We start from the raw sequence: 18,132 nt of genomic DNA, 5'->3' as shown, positions 1-18,132 counted from the left end.
CAATGGGATGCAGCAAGTAGTTTTGTTTTTGCAGCTTTGAAGAATGTGTCCATCACATGTAAACAGACTTATGATGAGGAGATATGTTTAGGATTTTTACATGAGCATGTGAGAACGATCTGCTATCTAGCAGTGACAGCAAGAGGTGACAGAAACACATGCCAAGTCAAGTCAGTACATCATCTGAAATAATGCAGGAACATATGGTACAAGGCAACTTGGGAATCTCACCATTTCTGTCAATGATAAGTCAAATTTGGAAACCTTCAGATGCAGAAACTTTTTGACAGAAAACATTTCTCTTTAGTTGCTTATCTGTATTCAACAAGATCAAGTAACCAGATTTGTTTCCCTCACTTTTCTCAGCAGGCAGAAACTAATTCACACATTGAGGAGCATATGAAGGTAAAGAACATCTGTTCCATTTCAATACTGACATACACAGACCTAACATTTCAGTAGCTAAGTTTATTGACCACCTTACATATGTTTATACTTACTATCATCTAGAAATTTGTAATGTCCCATAAATCCTTTTGCTGTTTTTGTATAGTCAGACACAAATACAATCTCCATGGTGGACTGAGCTGAGGTGATGGGCTCGGGGAGATTAGCACCACAGTACCGGTCTACAAGAGACATGTATCCCATTTCATCAACGTTAAACACATCGATGTAGTCAAACCGGCATCTGAAACAGAAAAAGTTTACAAAATATGACATTTTTATACTGAAAATTAAGAAGACACTTGAAACTTTAAAAAACACACATGAATTTGATACTGGTTTTAGAATCAAATTCCATCCAGTTTATTTAAGTCATAGCCTGGGCAATGGTCATGTTTTTGTCAGACCAGATGACAGTAATTACAGATGAACACTCACAGTCTTGCTGTCTCAACATTGCCATCTTGCTTGTTTTGTGTTTAACTCTAGAAAATATCTGATCCTAATTAAAGATGTCAAATCAAATAACATCTGGTTGAAAGAGGTGATTAATACTCATAGAAATGACTCCTTTGATAAGTATAGATAGAAGACATTTGGAAATAACGATACAATCGTAGGTAACAAATAGCAGAGATACAATTTATACAATATTAACAAACTTTAGGTTAATCTTGTTATCAATAAAGTTTGTCCACATTCTGGTTCAAACTTCAAAAATGACACTCAAAGAAGTTACAATTTTTATAATATTCAAAGTGCCAGAGGCAAGATAACCTGGAATCTTTCAAATGTCAGTTATATCAGAGCAATGGAAGGTAGGGGTAGAGCACACAATACTGAACTTCATACCAAAAGGTTCCCAAAGATGGCAACTGCCTGAATTTTGGTTAAAAATTCAGTTAATCAGTAAACATTTATACATAAAATAGCTCCATAAAAATAATGTATTTATGTTGTGCTTTTTGTAAACCTGCAAATTTAGTCATGTTTCTTGATAAAATATAAATCAGAGATTTGAAACAATACCTACTGGTCTTTGTGTTTATCCCACCATAAAAGTTATTTTTTGTTGAAATACAGAAAATATATTTGGAGGTCAGCTTGTAAACCCCAGGTCAAAGGTCTAATACTAGATTTAGGTGCCAGATGCTTCAAAATATTTTTGGTAAACTGGTGTGCAGTTTTTCAGTAGTGCCACTGTTTGCTAAAGGCCTCTCACTATGTCATCAGTGATTGTTAATGGTGAATAACGTCTAACTTTGTGTCATTGATGTCAGAAAATATTACTGCATCCTTCAGGACAGATCTTTAAAAAACATGAAAGAAAAAAGGCCAATGTAGAAATCTCTTGAAGAAAGAGACTTACTGGATAGCCATGAAATATATCTAGTTGATAAAAACCAATTGATTCCATTGTAACTGACTTGCTAACCTAGCATTTCTAAACTTAAAATGCCCACACCCATTATGTGACTTCTGTCTCTGGACAAGTGATAGAAGATGTCACTAGTTTTGAATTGCTACTGTCTTTTTCTTTTTTTACTTTCTTTATTTTTGCACTTTAGCATTGTTTATCATTAGTTTGGGTTTCTTTCCATTTACTACAATATAAGTCAAGATACATAAATACATGAATCGTAGATGGTGCATCCTTGTTTATCAACCATGTTTGCTCAGGAAACAAAAAGACTACACATCCCATGGTATTACATGTCGAGTTATTGTCATGAAATCATGTACAATTTGATGTACCAGTTTGTGAAAAGCTATTGCAAGCACCACTGAACCAAATCACAATACCCAATCACGTCTACTGTTAAGTTTTGCTTGGAACATGATTCTCACCAAGCATGGGACTCAAATAATTCAAACGTACAGACTGTGAGACCAACCGTATTTCTGGTGCCCCAGTGAAAAGCTCTTGGTGTTCACTGTCACAATCTCTATAGTTCAAGCTACCTGATGCGCCTTTTACTATTTTATTCAGTTATTACTATATCAAGTTACAGAAATAGTAGGTAAGTGCAATGCCTCCAGAAATGGGTATACACAGGGTCAGTTCATTGAGTGTTCAACAAATAATGTAGATCAATCCAAGAATATGGATTAACACATATTAATGACGTTTCTGCAATCAGGTTACTGGTTGCCAATGTCGCCAAGGTGTCGATGAGCTAAAAGGGATGGGTTCAAATGTCGTTTATCAAGCAATTTGTCCAGACTTTGCTGAATCAAATTGCTTGATATCTTGAACAATTTATGTAGAATACAAAATGAATCACCAGACTGTATCATTCATAATACTGAGTTATGTGACCTTAAAGCATTATGATCAGCCTGGATCTCACACTCAAAACTGTATTTGCTCAGTTTACATGTTTGTGATCAGTCAGACAAAGAAGCACAATGTCGGTACTCATTTTGACAAAACACATACATAATGTTAACACAGGTTCATATTCACATGGATGTCAGCTAGCAGTTTTTGACATATAATATCTCACAAAGGACACTGGAAATGGATTTACTGTGAGAATTGTCACCTATATGTTGACATGGAAGTTCTGTCACTCATTGTCTAGCCCTGTGTAATTCATTCAGTCAGTTCCATGAGGTCACAGCAGAAACATATTAATGTGGAGTTCAGACTTCAGCAATACATTCTTCCTTTGGTAAACCTGAGTGTAAAGGCACCACTAAGTTTCTTAATTAAACTCCTAATGGCTTGGGAGGTAGCCATTGCAAGTATACAACTATGGACAAAGTTAAACTTATTGCCAAGGAAACAATAAATGAACATTTTAACATTTGTAAATAGAACAATGCCTTAGTTTATAACTTTATTGCACTCTCTGTTCAAGGTCATGAATGAATATATAACATGTGTTTTTCATGCAAAAAAATAATAAAACCACACAAAAAATATTTTTAGTGTGTTTTACACACATAGATTCTGATCTGCATAATTTTACAAAGTACCCTAAAACTGCAACATATAGACAAACAATGAATTTTAACATGAATTTCACACGCAAAACATTTGGACTATATATTCATAACTGTTTTTCTGCACGCACTCGTACAAAACCTACAGCAATCACTGAAATATTTGGACAAAGTTTGTCTGTGCCTCAATTTGAGATTTTGAAATTATTCTCTAAAAGGTTATAACTTCACAGAACATTATTTGATATTTCTGACTCATTTATTAGTATTGCCTTTTGTTCTTTTAGAAAATGTGCATAAAAAGGTAAATTTGTGTCTCAATGTGAGAGTTTAAAAATTATTTTTTTCATATATGCAACCATGTCACCCATTTACACAAAAATTGCTGTCCAACAATATTGTGCAACAATATAATGTAGAAGTAAGACAGGGTAATATATATGCAACAACATAAGGTATATATGAAACACAGACAATAATATAACTGAGCATTACTGTAACATATCTAACAATCTTTGACTGTTGTTTTGACACCACACTCTGCAGTATTCCAACTATATGGTGTCAGTCGGTTAAACAGCCAAGTCTTGACCAGATGATCCGGAGATAGACATCATGTGTATTGATCTATGGAAATAGGATACAATGACTTGCATCACACAGGTCAGTGAGTCTGACCATCCATCTCATCAGTTCCAACAAGCCTGGGTAGATGAAGATCATTTCAATCCCAGATCTTCACAGGTCAGTCATCATTGCAATATTGTACTTTAACAAAGTATTTAAAACAAGTCAAAATGTTAAAACACCACACTGTACTGCAATGCATTTAATCAGACAAGCTGGGAAGATTCTACATTTTGGGACAAAAGTGATCAATATGTCTGTGTGAGATTGAGAGATGACACAACAACCATGCTACAGACAAACCTATCAACATTTGCCCATTACTCTGGTCCCTGATGACAAACATTTGAGGAAATGATATCCCAGTTTTCCTTACACTTTGGCTGGAATTAGGGATTGCAAAAAGAACCATGGACTGGTAGTTCATTCAAGGGCAACTAAGTTTTATTTGTTGCACAATAATTCTTCTGGCTGTTAATTCGATGTAAGATGCAAAATTTTAAAAATGAACATAACAGCTGTGCATATTTACACAAGGCAATAAATGAGTAAGTTAAAGAAACATTATTGTTATTGTAGCAATTATCTTGAAACTGCATATCTACAGCAAAGAAAAATTTTGATGTGTTCAAAATCTATCTCATATACATTGACATTACCTTCACTTAACATTGCAAGTTATCTGATTGCTGTTATTTACATCAATGATGATCCAGCTACTATATGCAATTAACAGGTGTCATAGCTATTAATATGTTATATCTTTATGGATATAAACAGTACAGGCATGTAACAGGAGAACCTGAATGAAACTTGCATCAGCCATTGGACATCACCTGACCACAGATGGTGTTAGACATTTGGCCAAAACTCACTACTGACCATCATGACCCTATGCAGGGATACATGCGTAGTGACAATACCTACTATTATTATTGTTATGATTTACCACGAGTAGACAGTATTGCAGACAGTTGGAGACCATTTCCAAATTTGCAGGTCTGTACATCACTGATCAAAATTATATCTAATTATTTTCCTGAAGTGACATACATGATGTCATGTTCCTTTCTTGTGAGCTGCCTTTGTTTGTGATGATATCACCTGGTATCATGGCACTTTGAAAGTGATTCAAAGGAGATGTTTATGACATAATTAGAATCATACAATGAGTGATGTTAATTTTATGCCATTTTTAGCAATATTCCAGCAATATCACAGCTGCAGGGGATACCAGAGATGGGTTTCACACAAGTGGGAAATTGAACACACATCTCTGGAATGATGAGTGAACACTTCAACCACTGGGCTAACCAACACTCCTCATACAATAAACTCAGCTTTGAACTGAGATTTCTTACAACAATGTCATAGGTTGGTTTCTTTCATATACACATTATGTTTTATTTGAACACGGAAAGGGATTTGACACTTTCATCTGATTGCCTTGACCTAAACATGCAATCATAACACACATACTTGTGTAATGACTGATTACATATTTTTCCTACAGACTCGCACATAAAACTTCCAAACTGAAACCTACTGGCGCTTCCTCTCAGTTTGGGATAAAATAGACCTGTGCTTGGAAAATTGAGCTAGCGATAAATCTGCTGCAGTGTTGGTAGAAAATCATACCAAGCTATATATAGAAGCGTTTCATATTTATTAGCTGTGAACATAATGGTGGAAATCTTGACTTCAATATTCATCTGTACAAACTCTTAATTTAAAATTATATAAAAGAAGACAAAATTGTGAAAAATTGAAATAAATGAAAAACGAATGGCTGCTATTTATAGCAGGGATGTATTTATAAGTGGAAAATATGTTTCTTTGTGGAATAGATAAACAGTAGCAAATTGTATGGTGTTGCCCATTTTCAAGATTGTTTTCTCAACACGCAACTTCTGTAACATTCTTAAATTGATTTGAGCCCCATTGAATTCAGCCAGCAGAGGAGACACAAATCACAGTTTACTGATATTTTCTATAAGGTTGTTGACATAACAAGGACCCAGTCTATTCAAGTTACATGGCCTAAGCTCTTTCTTTCCGTTTCCCAAATAATATGCAAAAAGATACTGAATAGACCTGTTTCACCAAAGCAAGAATATAGTTATATTCTTAAAATGTTGTCCAAATAATTCATCACACAGTGAAGAGTGAAGAAGGTAAAATAAATTACTTAACTAAACATTTATACATGCTTTCATCATGTCCTTTCTTCTTTCAGAGAACAATACAAACACTGAAACCAGGAGGACTGGTATGCTGGTATACTGTAATACACTTATCTAATGATTTACACTGCAGTATTATTCTGTTACGGAACATAATGTTTGTATTTGTACTGAACGTCTACACAGACATTTGGTCTAATAGAGTTGTTTACATTAAAACAGGATAAATGGTAAATATTCAGAAGTGGTTTCTCTAGTAGGTTGTTATCTTCCCTGAATCCATCAAAACATGGCAACAGATTTATAATATTCACTCTGATTTGTAGAAACCGGCATCTGCATGTACAGTCAGTGTCAGTCACTGTCAACACATTGTCAGCTAACAATATATCACAAACATATCCAATTCTGATACCTCTTTATTAATAAACTGCAACACAGTTCTTTACCAGCAAACACCCTATAAAGCATATTTGTGGAAAAGTGGATATCATAAGTACTTATTCCTGAGGTGTCTCACACACTGGGTCATTGTTTTTGGGTGGACATATGCAGAGGAATATTTGGTTTTGTTTGCCTTACTGAATGCCAGTAGTGCTGTAGACATACGAATTTCATCACTCATCTCGAATAACCCTTGACTTGATTTTGGGTGTGATTTTAGACCATGTGAGAAATCTTACATTTCCACTAAACAGGATCTATGTGGATCAATCTTCAATTTACAGGATTTGCAAGAAGCTGCAGGTTATTATGATTAGATCTAGATGCCATGTTATTATGCGTAGCTTTCACACCAGTAGATTAGCCACATGACAACACCGAGAGAACGTGTAGCAAGCATTACATTTGGTGAGGACATACCATTTGCTTTGCAGTTTGTTTTAAATGTTCAGGAGCTCAATTATTTTCACACCATCCCACTCACCCCCAAACCCAAACCCAAACTAAACAAAACAAAACAAAAAAAAAATTTAAGTCCTTAGTTTAAAACAAAACATATCAAACTATTCTGAGGAATAGTTGATAAATATTATTCCCGCCATCTGGTATCCATCCCAATCCCTTCCATCCCTTCACCTCGGTTGTTCCTTCAACACATACTGTATGATGCCTGTTTATAGGCATTTTGAAGATACCTTTAAAAGAATGTAAACATTTTGAGTACCAACCATTACCTTTTAAATGGTCAGAAGCACAACACAGGTTACATACAACTTGCATTACATGGCTAGTATAATGGACTTGTCAAACATAGATTAAATACTTTCTTAGACATGATATCCAAGATTTGTTTAATGTATTGAGTCAGAACCAAGAGCCAGACAGTGTCATGTAACTTGAGTGTCAGATCTCTGTGTTTTAGTTGGTTTATAGATTCTCTGCATAGTCGAACACATCTTGACATACAGTATATGATTATTCCATGTCAATACTGACATGTGAAGAATTTCTTGGAACACTGTCTGTGTGATGACATCACATACATCTCTTTGTGTACCAGTCATACTATGTCATAGAATGTCATACTAGTGCATTTGTAGATGTCAAGGGAGCAGAGAAACATTGATTCTAAATGCACTAGTATGATTTTCTGTATTTTTACATATATACACCTTCTATAATGAGTTTTGGAGAAAGTAGAACAGGCCGGTGTTCAATACAGAATCTGGAGTGCAATACAGAATTTGATCATGTGATTCACATTGCCTATTTTTATCCTAAGTTAACATGGGTATACAATTAAAAATAATTTGGTTAAAAATATGTTTGAGACATCAAAAAAGACAAAAGTAGCCAGTGTGTAAATAAAAGTGGAAAAGACATTTTCATGACTTTAAGATATCTCCACTAAAAGCAGAACCCACTGTATGATTCTGATTCTACCTTAACCTTCTGGTTTGAACAGTATCGAAGAGGTAGGGTACAGGTGTTTCAGAAAAAGTTGACTGAATCTTGCATCCTCATTGGCACAAATGTTATGTCTCTACTGTAAACATTCCTTCTACTGATTGAGTGAGTGAGTAAGTTTTAGTTTTACATCCCTTTTAGCAATATTCCAGCAATACACCACACAATGAACCCATGTGGGGAATCAAACCTGGATCTTCAGCTTGACGAGCAGATACTTTAACCAATAGGTTACCCAACCATCATCTTCTGAATGATGTGTATGTTAGAAGTACTGGATAGGGCTCAGAGTTCAGGACCCTATCAAGGACTTCAGGCATGTGACAGGGACTTCAGTCAGCAAGAAACATGATAAACAGAAATAAACAGAGATAAACAGAAACATACTTCCCATAATACATAAAAAAGTATGGAACTTACGATGTATCATCTTTTGCCATGTCTTCCAGATCAAAGTAGTCAAACTCCAGCTGAATGCGGCCATCTGGTGCAGCTGCAAACCTGTATTTACATTTGATGAGCTCAGGATACTCTTCCGGGAACTTTGGTGATGCAAATTTCCCTGACTGTGACTGCTTATAGGAGAAGGAGTATTCACACTTCTCATTTTCTTCCCCTGTTGAGAAATAGTAAAACATATGAGGTACATGTTTGAAACATAGGGTTAAAGATATCTTGGTTTACTGTATAGTAACATAGATAAGCTGATCTCATAGATAAAACAAGGTCCTGTCTTGACCTTTAAAATCAGTATCAAAATGGTATGATCTGTAGATAAGCTGAACCATCAATCTTCGCTCATGTATATGCCATGATCAGTCATTGGAAATAGAGTGTCAACAAAACCATACTGAATCATGCATGCTAATCTTGTTCTTACACCATCATGTAATATAACATTGTATATCTGGACTTATGTTTGCAACGCTCAGGCATGACATACATGTTATCTCACCTAGAACAGCAAGACTGAGAACTCCCATAATACAGACTACATTCAGAAACACATACATGATATACATGTTATCTCACCTAGAACAGCAAGACTGAGAACTCCCATAATACAGACTACATTCAGAAACACATACATGATATACATGTTATCTCACCTAGAACAGCAAGACTGAGAACTCCCATAATACAGACTACATTCAGAAACACATACATGATATACATGTTATCTCACCTAGAACAGCAAGACTGAGAACTCCCATAATACAGACTACATTCAGAAACACACACATGATATACATGTTATCTCACCTAGAACAGCAAGACTGAGAACTCCCATAATACAGACTACATTCAGAAACACACACATGATATACATGTTATCTCACCTAGAACAGCAAGACTGAGAACTCCCATAATACAGACTACATTCAGAAACACATACATGATATACATGTTATCTCACCTAGAACAGCAAGACTGAGAACTCCCATAATACAGACTACATTCAGAAACACATACATGATATACATGTTATCTCACCTAGAACAGCAAGACTGAGAACTCCCATAATACAGACTACATTCAGAAACACACACATGATATACATGTTATCTCACCTAGAACAGCAAGACTGAGAACTCCCATAATGTAGACTGCATCCAGGAACACAGGCGGGATCATCCTGTTGGCATTACGTGGTTAAGGCCCATCATCACTCACCTGAAACACAAATGATACAACTGACATATGCTGTCCTATAATAAAGTATCCATGGATATCCAGCAACACACAACCTCCACAGACCCACAGCCAACAGTTAAATACCTGGCACTGCCATCCAGTCATGGCACACCCAATTGGTTGCAATGTCTAGTCATGATTTGTTGTCGATAACTTTTTAAGGCTCTACAGTGCTCAGTCAATATTGTTGCATATTGTTCCCTGCAATGTGTTATCTAACCTGCAGAGAATTATGACTATCGTTCCTGACACAGCACCTATCTGTGACTACCTGCTCCAGCTTCCATCCACACCTGGTATACTGCAATCTGCAGTACACTCACTTGTTACATGACCAGTTTTCAATTTCATCACAGCTTGCATTCGTGTTTACTGAATCAATAAAAATGCAAACATAGAATTTAATATGATTGTTAGAAGTCAGTTACAGAGAATTTTAATGGCTCAGTTATTCTACTGCCATCGTCTTTTACTGCAGAATGTGCCTTTCATCTTTTGTCAGTCATATTTGTAAATACCCATTACCGATATGTTGAAACACTAGTTCTAAATAAACAATTATTGCTTACCAACAATACATTTACAACACTGTCTGTCATAGACGTTTCTTGTGAGTTATGTTTTCATGACATTTGTGGAACAAAGAATATCTGCAGAATAACTGATTGTGTTTAAGTATGGGAAGGTGATGTGAGTGAGTGAGTGAGTGAGTGAGTGAGTGAGTGAGTGAGTGAGTTTGAAGTCTTTGAAGGGCATTTAGAAGTGAAATGCATAAGGATGAAGATTTTATGGATATAAACTTCTTTATATGAGAACACAACGTTTCGGAGTTAATGCTTACTCCTTCACCTGATGAACGACATCATCTTCAACCAGCTGAACCACCTGATGAAGGAGTAAGCATTAACTCCGAAACGTTGTGTTCTGATATAAAGAAGTTGATATCCATAAAATCTTCATCCTTTGAGTGAGTTTGGTTTTACACTGCTTTTAGGAATATTCAATGTTCCAGCAATATCATGACAGGGGAACACCAGAGATGGGCTTCAGATATGTGGAACTCATTGGTGGGAACAGAGAAGTAGTCACAATGGAACAAGTTCATTTCCACACATTAGGATGCACAGCTTCTGAAGGAGTGTCCAGACGCATATATTTTGACAAACAACTGTTGACTTGCAAAAGAGATAAACCCTTCAAATACATCAAAAGTATTGATTAAGTTTGAATGCATATTCCATTTATCTATAACAACAGGATCAAAATCTTATTTGAAATTCTCCTCAAATCCACAATTCACAAAGCCTATTTTGCAAACAGGACAATCAATACCACCAAATTCGAAACTCAGTCAAGATTCAGGCTCAAAATCAATCCAAGTTGGATTACATGTTTCAAGCAGTCAACACATACAATGAATGATATTCATGAATGTTAAGAACTCTTGCTAACAGCAGATGCTAACATCAACCCGGGGAAACTGTGCAGTCAATCTTACAACTATTTGAAATGTACAGCGACTACTCTCCGATACAAACTGTGTTGCCAGCAGGAGACAGTGAGATTGAACGGTTTTCTGTCCTTCAGGAATGAAGCTGCCATTATCAGGATTGTGTGCTGAATTTCATGAAATAAATACATTGTTACGTTAGTCTGTAGCCCTATCTAGCCAATGCTAGATACGAAGGGAATTCTGTATAGCACTGAGTTGTCAACACTAAATACGGAAGGAATTCTCTTTAGCCCTATCTAGTCAATGTGAAATACTAAGGATATTTTTTATAGCCCTACTTTAGTCAATGTGAAATACTGGAAGTCCTGGTTATAGCTCTATCTAGTTAATGTGAGTGAGCGTAGTGTAGTTTAAGGTGCTTTTAGCAATATTCCAGTAATATCACAGCCGGGTACACCAGTAATGGACTTCACACATGGTACCCATGTGGGGAATTGAACCCAGGTTTTTGTCAAGTTAATGCTTAAACCACTAAGCTATCCCGAGTTAATTTGAAATGCTAAGTGTATCTTCATATCCCTTATCTAGCCATTGTAAATTTCTAAAAGCATTGTCTATAGTCCCCATCAATGTGAAATACTAATGGTATTCTTGATAGGTCTATCTAGTCAAGATCACAAGAAATATGGAAGGCACCATATTTGCCATGTATGAAACAGGTTCAACTACACCCTTTGGAATGATTAATTCAGCTGGAAGTTTTCAGTGAGTCTTCAGTGGAGACTGGCACATTTGGAACATGTGATTGGATGTGTTTGTGTAAGTTTGCTGTATTTTTTAACACTCATCCAACCAGGAATTGAAACAGACCTTGTTTCATTTCAGTATTTAGTGGTGCCTCTTTGAACATGTTGATTTATGTTGAAAGTGAAGAATGTTTGACAGACTGTTTTCAAGCACCCAACATTTGTTTCAAGACAGGGGGTAGTGTGTAATCGATCTACTGTGCTTGTTTATTTTTTTTATAAAATATGAAGTTAGTTTTGATTTCTATGGGGAAATGCCAATGATTTATGATCACATGAGGAGACAAAAGCATTGTTTTACAACAAAGCCCCTATCCATTCTGCCATGGTGTTTCCCATGTAGATCCATATGGCTTAACTTCATCATTCATCCACAATGTCTAGAGCCAAGATCTAGCATTGTCCATGCCTAGTCTATAACAGAGACATTTGAACAAAACAACAGTTGGCTTTGGTTTCTGAAGTTGCCAAGAACAAATTCATGTTTATTCTTCAGTTTAAGCTAAAAATAGAGCAGTCAGAAATTTAAAAGAACTGTGTTGTTCCTGTCAGAATTTGTCAACTATGAACCAAAAATTTTTAATTAAAATATCTACCCTTAAAAATGTATGCAACTTCATTAAGATTGTTTGTAAACACTTTAACTGATGTACCATTTAGTCATCTTGTTGCATTTGCAAAATTACATGTTTTTACCATTCAGCCTGAACTCCCCAAAGTCAGGTGTAAATTTTACATCCACGATAACATCAGCTGTTAATGTTTAGAATATGATGATTTAAACTGCTAGTATTTTATTTTATTTTACTTTACCGTACATCATCTGGAAAGTTGAAATGGTTGGATAGAAAACTTAACATCCTCATAAAATACTTTTCCTCAGACATGAAACTTTTGAAGTGGTCCGTACTGAGATCTGTCTCGTAACTACCCTCCTCACCAACAAACCAACAGTCTTCATTATTTCTAATGCACCACATTATGCTGAAACATTGTTGGTATGGTCAAAAGTTTAAACTGATGCCCCAGTGAGACTATATAAAGAAATTAAGTGGGTGAGTTTAGTCTTACACTGCACTCAGCAATATTCCAGCTATATGACTGCAGTCTGTAAATAATCGAATCTGGACCAGACAATCCAGTGATCGTTCACTCATCATACTGGAGGCCTGTGTTCGATTCCCACATGGACACAATGTATGAAGTCTATTTCTGATGTCCCACCTGCTATGATATTGCTGGAATGTCGCTAAACTCCAACTCACATCTAAATAACCAACTTTTCTTCACAGCATTTGTCTGCTGAACATTCCCTGGTTTAATAAACATATGCAGGAAAAGAAATCAATTCACCTTTTTGCACTTACAAGTTTGATGAATCATCATTTTCCAATTAAACCCTGGGATTTGATAGATAATCATTCATAAGGAAACACATTTGTCATAAGTGTGATCAAGATTATATTTTGCGCCTCATGGTTGACAAGATGCTTTCTCAAACTTAATTACTATCTATAAATCAACCCAGTTGGTCATGTTAAATATTGGTAGGTGGACACATTGAAGTAACAATATCTCTATCTTGTCTGAAGCTCCACAAGTCACACCAAGGAAATGACAGCATGAAGATCAATAACCAGAGACATATACTTCCATAATGAGCATGTGGTTGAATACACCCAAACAATGGACAATTAATACTCGTGCAGTTAGGAACTAATTATCTTGCTGTGAGTCAAGCAACCATCTAAGCCAATCAACTGACGTGACCTTTATTTTTTAATGAGCACCTAAAAAACATCCCCTTCACATCATTACGAACTATTGGCATTTCCTGCACAGAGCTTGGAATGGCAGTGAATCATTAAAAGATAAACAAATCCCAATAAAGTGAAAGACAACAGGCTTGAGTAAGAGTCTAAGCTTCTGTCGACAGGCATCAACATTCATGGCTATTTAGTTCTGCTGCAGACCTCAGAATGAAATGGATGTCTTCATGAGAAATCAATTCCTCATCAATTTCGGTGTGTCTGTTTCATGAAAGGACACCTAGATGTTGTAAATTTCAAAGTGCCCTAGCTAGCTGTATGGAGGTGCTATGTCAGTGGTCTACAGATGTTGAACAACACAGGAATGGTGAATCTGACACCAGCAGTGGAAACTAATGTGTCTTGGATTGATTTCCTCCTCTCAGTCACAGCAGTTATGTGCATCAGCAATCTATCTGGGAGGTAAATGAAATTCTCCTTGTCACGGCCAGTACTGTTCCTTTTTCAAGATAAAATATCCTCAGTTGATACTTCACCAGTTTTCAGGAGGTCCAGTTTGAATCCCAGGTTTTGAGGTCTGTCAGTCCCAGGTCAGTCAGACAGTAGGTTTGAGATCATTATCACCATCATGAAGAGCCTGTTCCCTGATTCAGAGGGCTAGTGAGGTACGTTGATTAGATTCCCCACACGGGTACAGTATGTGAGGCCCATTTCTAGAGTCCCTCACTGAAAGACTGCTGTAATATTGGCTAGCTCCTTGATTCAGAGTCTTTGACATTTACAGACGACCTAGCTCTCACTAAAACTACTGCCAACTATACATATGAAGAGCGGTGCTTACTTGAACCATCTGGGAGGTGACCTCATGCTACCAAACATACTCCCAAGAATCCATATACATTCAACAGTGGGGGCCATGAACTAAAAGTCACAAACACTCGCTTTGGAGCATCTGTTTATTCTTTAAACCATCTACATGATGGTCCCTGAGCTGACTTAATGCTTCTGTAATTGTAGCACTGTACCATAATGTCAGCAGATTCAAAATCTAGTTTTTAGAAGCAATCACTATTGACAGACATGGAGGCCACAGGGCACAGGTACAATCTTTAATCTAGAAATTTCGAATGGTACTGAAATTTAAGCCATATAGATTCCTTCTACGTGCAATTCTTTCCAAGAGATAAACATGATTTCTAGCCAGTTATCCCGAATCTGAATCCTGATCTTTGAATTCTCAACCTCATTTCCTAACGAGGAAGTATCAGTCGAAGAGACTGGCACCAACCTTCCTGAGCTATTTCCAGTGGGAAATTCCATATCCAAATTAACTTTAAACGGTTTAGCCTGAGTATGCATGATTTGTGGTCAGTTAAGTCTGATGTGATCCAACTAGGCTATTTCTCTAGAGAAGGTGAACACGGTGCTGCAACATACACACCATCCTCAATGGGCAGTACTTAACATGCTGGTGATCTGGACGGGGAAATGTTTTGTTTAAACCTGTTGGTATCTTAAGGTGAAACTCATGTAACACATAGCTGCATATACTCCGAGGATTGCTGAAATGTAGTGAAACTGAGCATAGCGATGTTACAAGTTGACTTTACACATTGTTGAATGAGGTAGGTTTACATTGATTTGAATATTTTATTGGTTATTAAACTCTGTGGAAGTTCTCTAAAGGAAGGTGTGATGTGACACCTATTAAATATATACCCTTCAATAGTGAAACCTGACTGCTGGATTATATGTCAACATGGATCAGGATTCTCACCAGCTGATCCTGGCATGACTAAGGGGCACCACTTGTAGCAAACAATGCCTTGAACCACTGTATGCCACTCTTATATATGACAGATGTAGTTAAGTGGCTACACCATTACCTCATCACGCTGAACCCCCAAGTTTGAATCTCATCTCAGGTACAATGCATGCCAGACTCATTTCTTTCGTCTCTCCTAAAATACCTAAGCTGTGGTCAAATTCTTAATAAAACTATAGCCTCAGCAGGTCAGTAACTCATGCAGTGATTTCTAACATCATGACACTTGTGAAGGGTTGGGTTAGAACATGTCTTCAGTAACCTACGCTTGTTGTAACAGGTGACTAAGGCGATCAGGTGGTCAGGCTTGCTAACTTGGCTGTCATAAGTTTGCAATCATGCAGATTGATGTGCATAATATTGATCACTGGATTGTCTGGTCCAAATTCGATTATATACAAAGCTGGAATATTGCTGAGTGTTGCGTAAAACTAAACTCACTCACTCTTACATCATAATTAATCAACAACAGTGAATTGATAAATAAAATTGTTATTCACACATAGTATATTTATTTGTACACACCTAATGTGAATGTACAGCTACCTGAAGTGAATGATTACACAATGCCATTTAGAAAGTGCCCATTTGTATCATATGCCATATCTGGGATTACACTTCCTTAGTAAAGTACAAATGTACAAATTCTAGTACTGTTTTGGCTGAGTCCCATCCCATCCAGGCATCCAGGCATCTGTTACATTTGACCACTTTCTGAATGGCATTGTGTAATCATAGCTTTCGGCAATGGGATCCGTGCCAGTTTACACTTATCAGAAGGGTACAAAGGGTACACAGTCTAGACTACCAGTTGTTTGACTTTCATTTTTTGTGGAAGTTGCGGTGGCTGAGTGGGTTAGGTGGGTGACTTTGTGTGCTGGCGATAAGGTGCCTGACTCTGAGGGTGTGGGTTCGAATCCCGGATAGGACTCACCCAAGGAAGTACAAGAATCTGTACTTTACTAAGAAGGTGTAATCCCACATATAACATATATTACCAAATTGAAATGAATAAAAAGATTTATGAAAAAAATCATCATGGAACATGATACGAGAGCTGGTATGCACAAAACAGTGTTCAACATTGGGTCTTTTGATGTTTTAATGGAATGCAGGAGATGTTTCTCTTTACAAATGAGAGTAAGAAACAAAATTGATTACTTTCATGTACCAGTACAAGATTCTGTTTCCTATTCATGATAAATCAAAGATGCTTTCAAGGACAGAAAAAGAATTCATTGATAACTATGGTATTTTCTAAAATTAGAAACATAAAAAAAAACATTTTGAAATTCTTCACGAAGAAGTAACCTCTGACCTTCAGCCAGTGTTTCCTTAAAAGCAGAAATTCTATGAAGCAAAGATATTTCTTTACCCAAACAATTGACCAAATATTGCTATCTGCTGTTCAAAGTGCTATCTCCAAAGACCTAAGTTTGAACATTCATTTTCCCAAAGCTGCAGAGTTTGCACAAACCTTACAGCAGTGCGTTCATCCTCAATATGCACCTATCTGTAAATGTGCACAGCACTTACGGAGGAATTTTGTCAATATCAAGACTTCAGTGCAGAGATTGTAAAGTCACAGAATGTGGACAGCCACATGGCAAAAACTGCCACGGATCGTTATCCGTCACCTTTGTAAACACAACTGTCAAACTACAGGACGACTCAACAGAAAATCAATCCAATATCTTAGTTTCAGAGTTTACATAATACTCTCAAGCCAAAAACTCATGGCTCAATGGCAGTCTCATCATGTACAGTAGGGAAAAACATTTCTTTAGACCTTGGGCTTTGTAGCAGGTAGGATGGTTATTTATATGGAATCGATTCTATAGTCCAACAATGCCAAGATTATGAAGGCCTTTGAATGTAGATAAAACCTACATGCAGTACATTTTTGAGTTGACATGAAACATACAACTATTGGCAGAATAAGGACATGAAAGAATGCTTCTAAAATAGGACCGTGTTTGATCGGGTTGATGATGGAAGGGCAAAATCTAAAGTATTCATGACTGGATCAGAATCCCATTGTTTTCTTTGGTATTGCAGGGAGTTAAAATAATTGCTTTTACAGGGAAACAGTTAAGGAAATTTTACAAGCTTAGTTAAGAGCAAAAAGACTTGTCGAGAGCTGAATTTCTTGAAATACAGGATAGTAATGTTTCTGAACTAAATATTAAGTTGTGCATTTTTCATCAAGTTAATCAAGATAAACTGCCACTGCTATTCCAAATTCTGAACTTAAGAAATCTTTCAGTTAAACTCTCACTAGAGTTCAACATTATTTAATGCTAATCTATTCTAGAAGTGTTCTTTAGTGGTAAAAACAAGAAAACATACTTTTACAACCTGTTGTTTCTGTAACTTTATTTCTAGTAATGTATCGTTAGTTGTAAGAAATAACTTAAACAGATAGGCACAGGGTTGCTGGACCAAGATGGTCAATAAAAGAAAGCTA

The 18,132-nt window shown here is 36.4% G+C and overlaps 1 protein-coding gene across 2 annotated transcripts in view; it reads right to left on the bottom strand.

Annotated features, from left to right (window-relative positions):
* Positions 1-18,132, bottom strand: part of LOC137287638 (neuropilin and tolloid-like protein 2) — a 102,553-nt gene that overhangs the window by 34,540 nt on the left and 49,881 nt on the right. For both annotated transcript variants that reach the window (XM_067820015.1, XM_067820017.1), the window contains exons 2-4: positions 9,689-9,791; positions 8,538-8,733; positions 501-691 (exon numbers count right to left, since the gene is read on the bottom strand). In XM_067820015.1, coding sequence (XP_067676116.1) covers positions 501-691; positions 8,538-8,733; positions 9,689-9,752 — 451 coding nt within the window. In that variant the 5' untranslated portion in view covers positions 9,753-9,791. The remainder of the gene's footprint in view (positions 1-500; positions 692-8,537; positions 8,734-9,688; positions 9,792-18,132) is intronic.

This window comes from Haliotis asinina, chromosome 6 (assembly GCF_037392515.1).
Source record: "Haliotis asinina isolate JCU_RB_2024 chromosome 6, JCU_Hal_asi_v2, whole genome shotgun sequence".
NCBI classification, from domain to species: Eukaryota; Metazoa; Mollusca; class Gastropoda; order Lepetellida; family Haliotidae; genus Haliotis; species Haliotis asinina.
The sequence above is the reverse complement of the archived record's forward strand: the minus strand, read 5'-3'. Positions and strand labels throughout refer to the sequence as shown.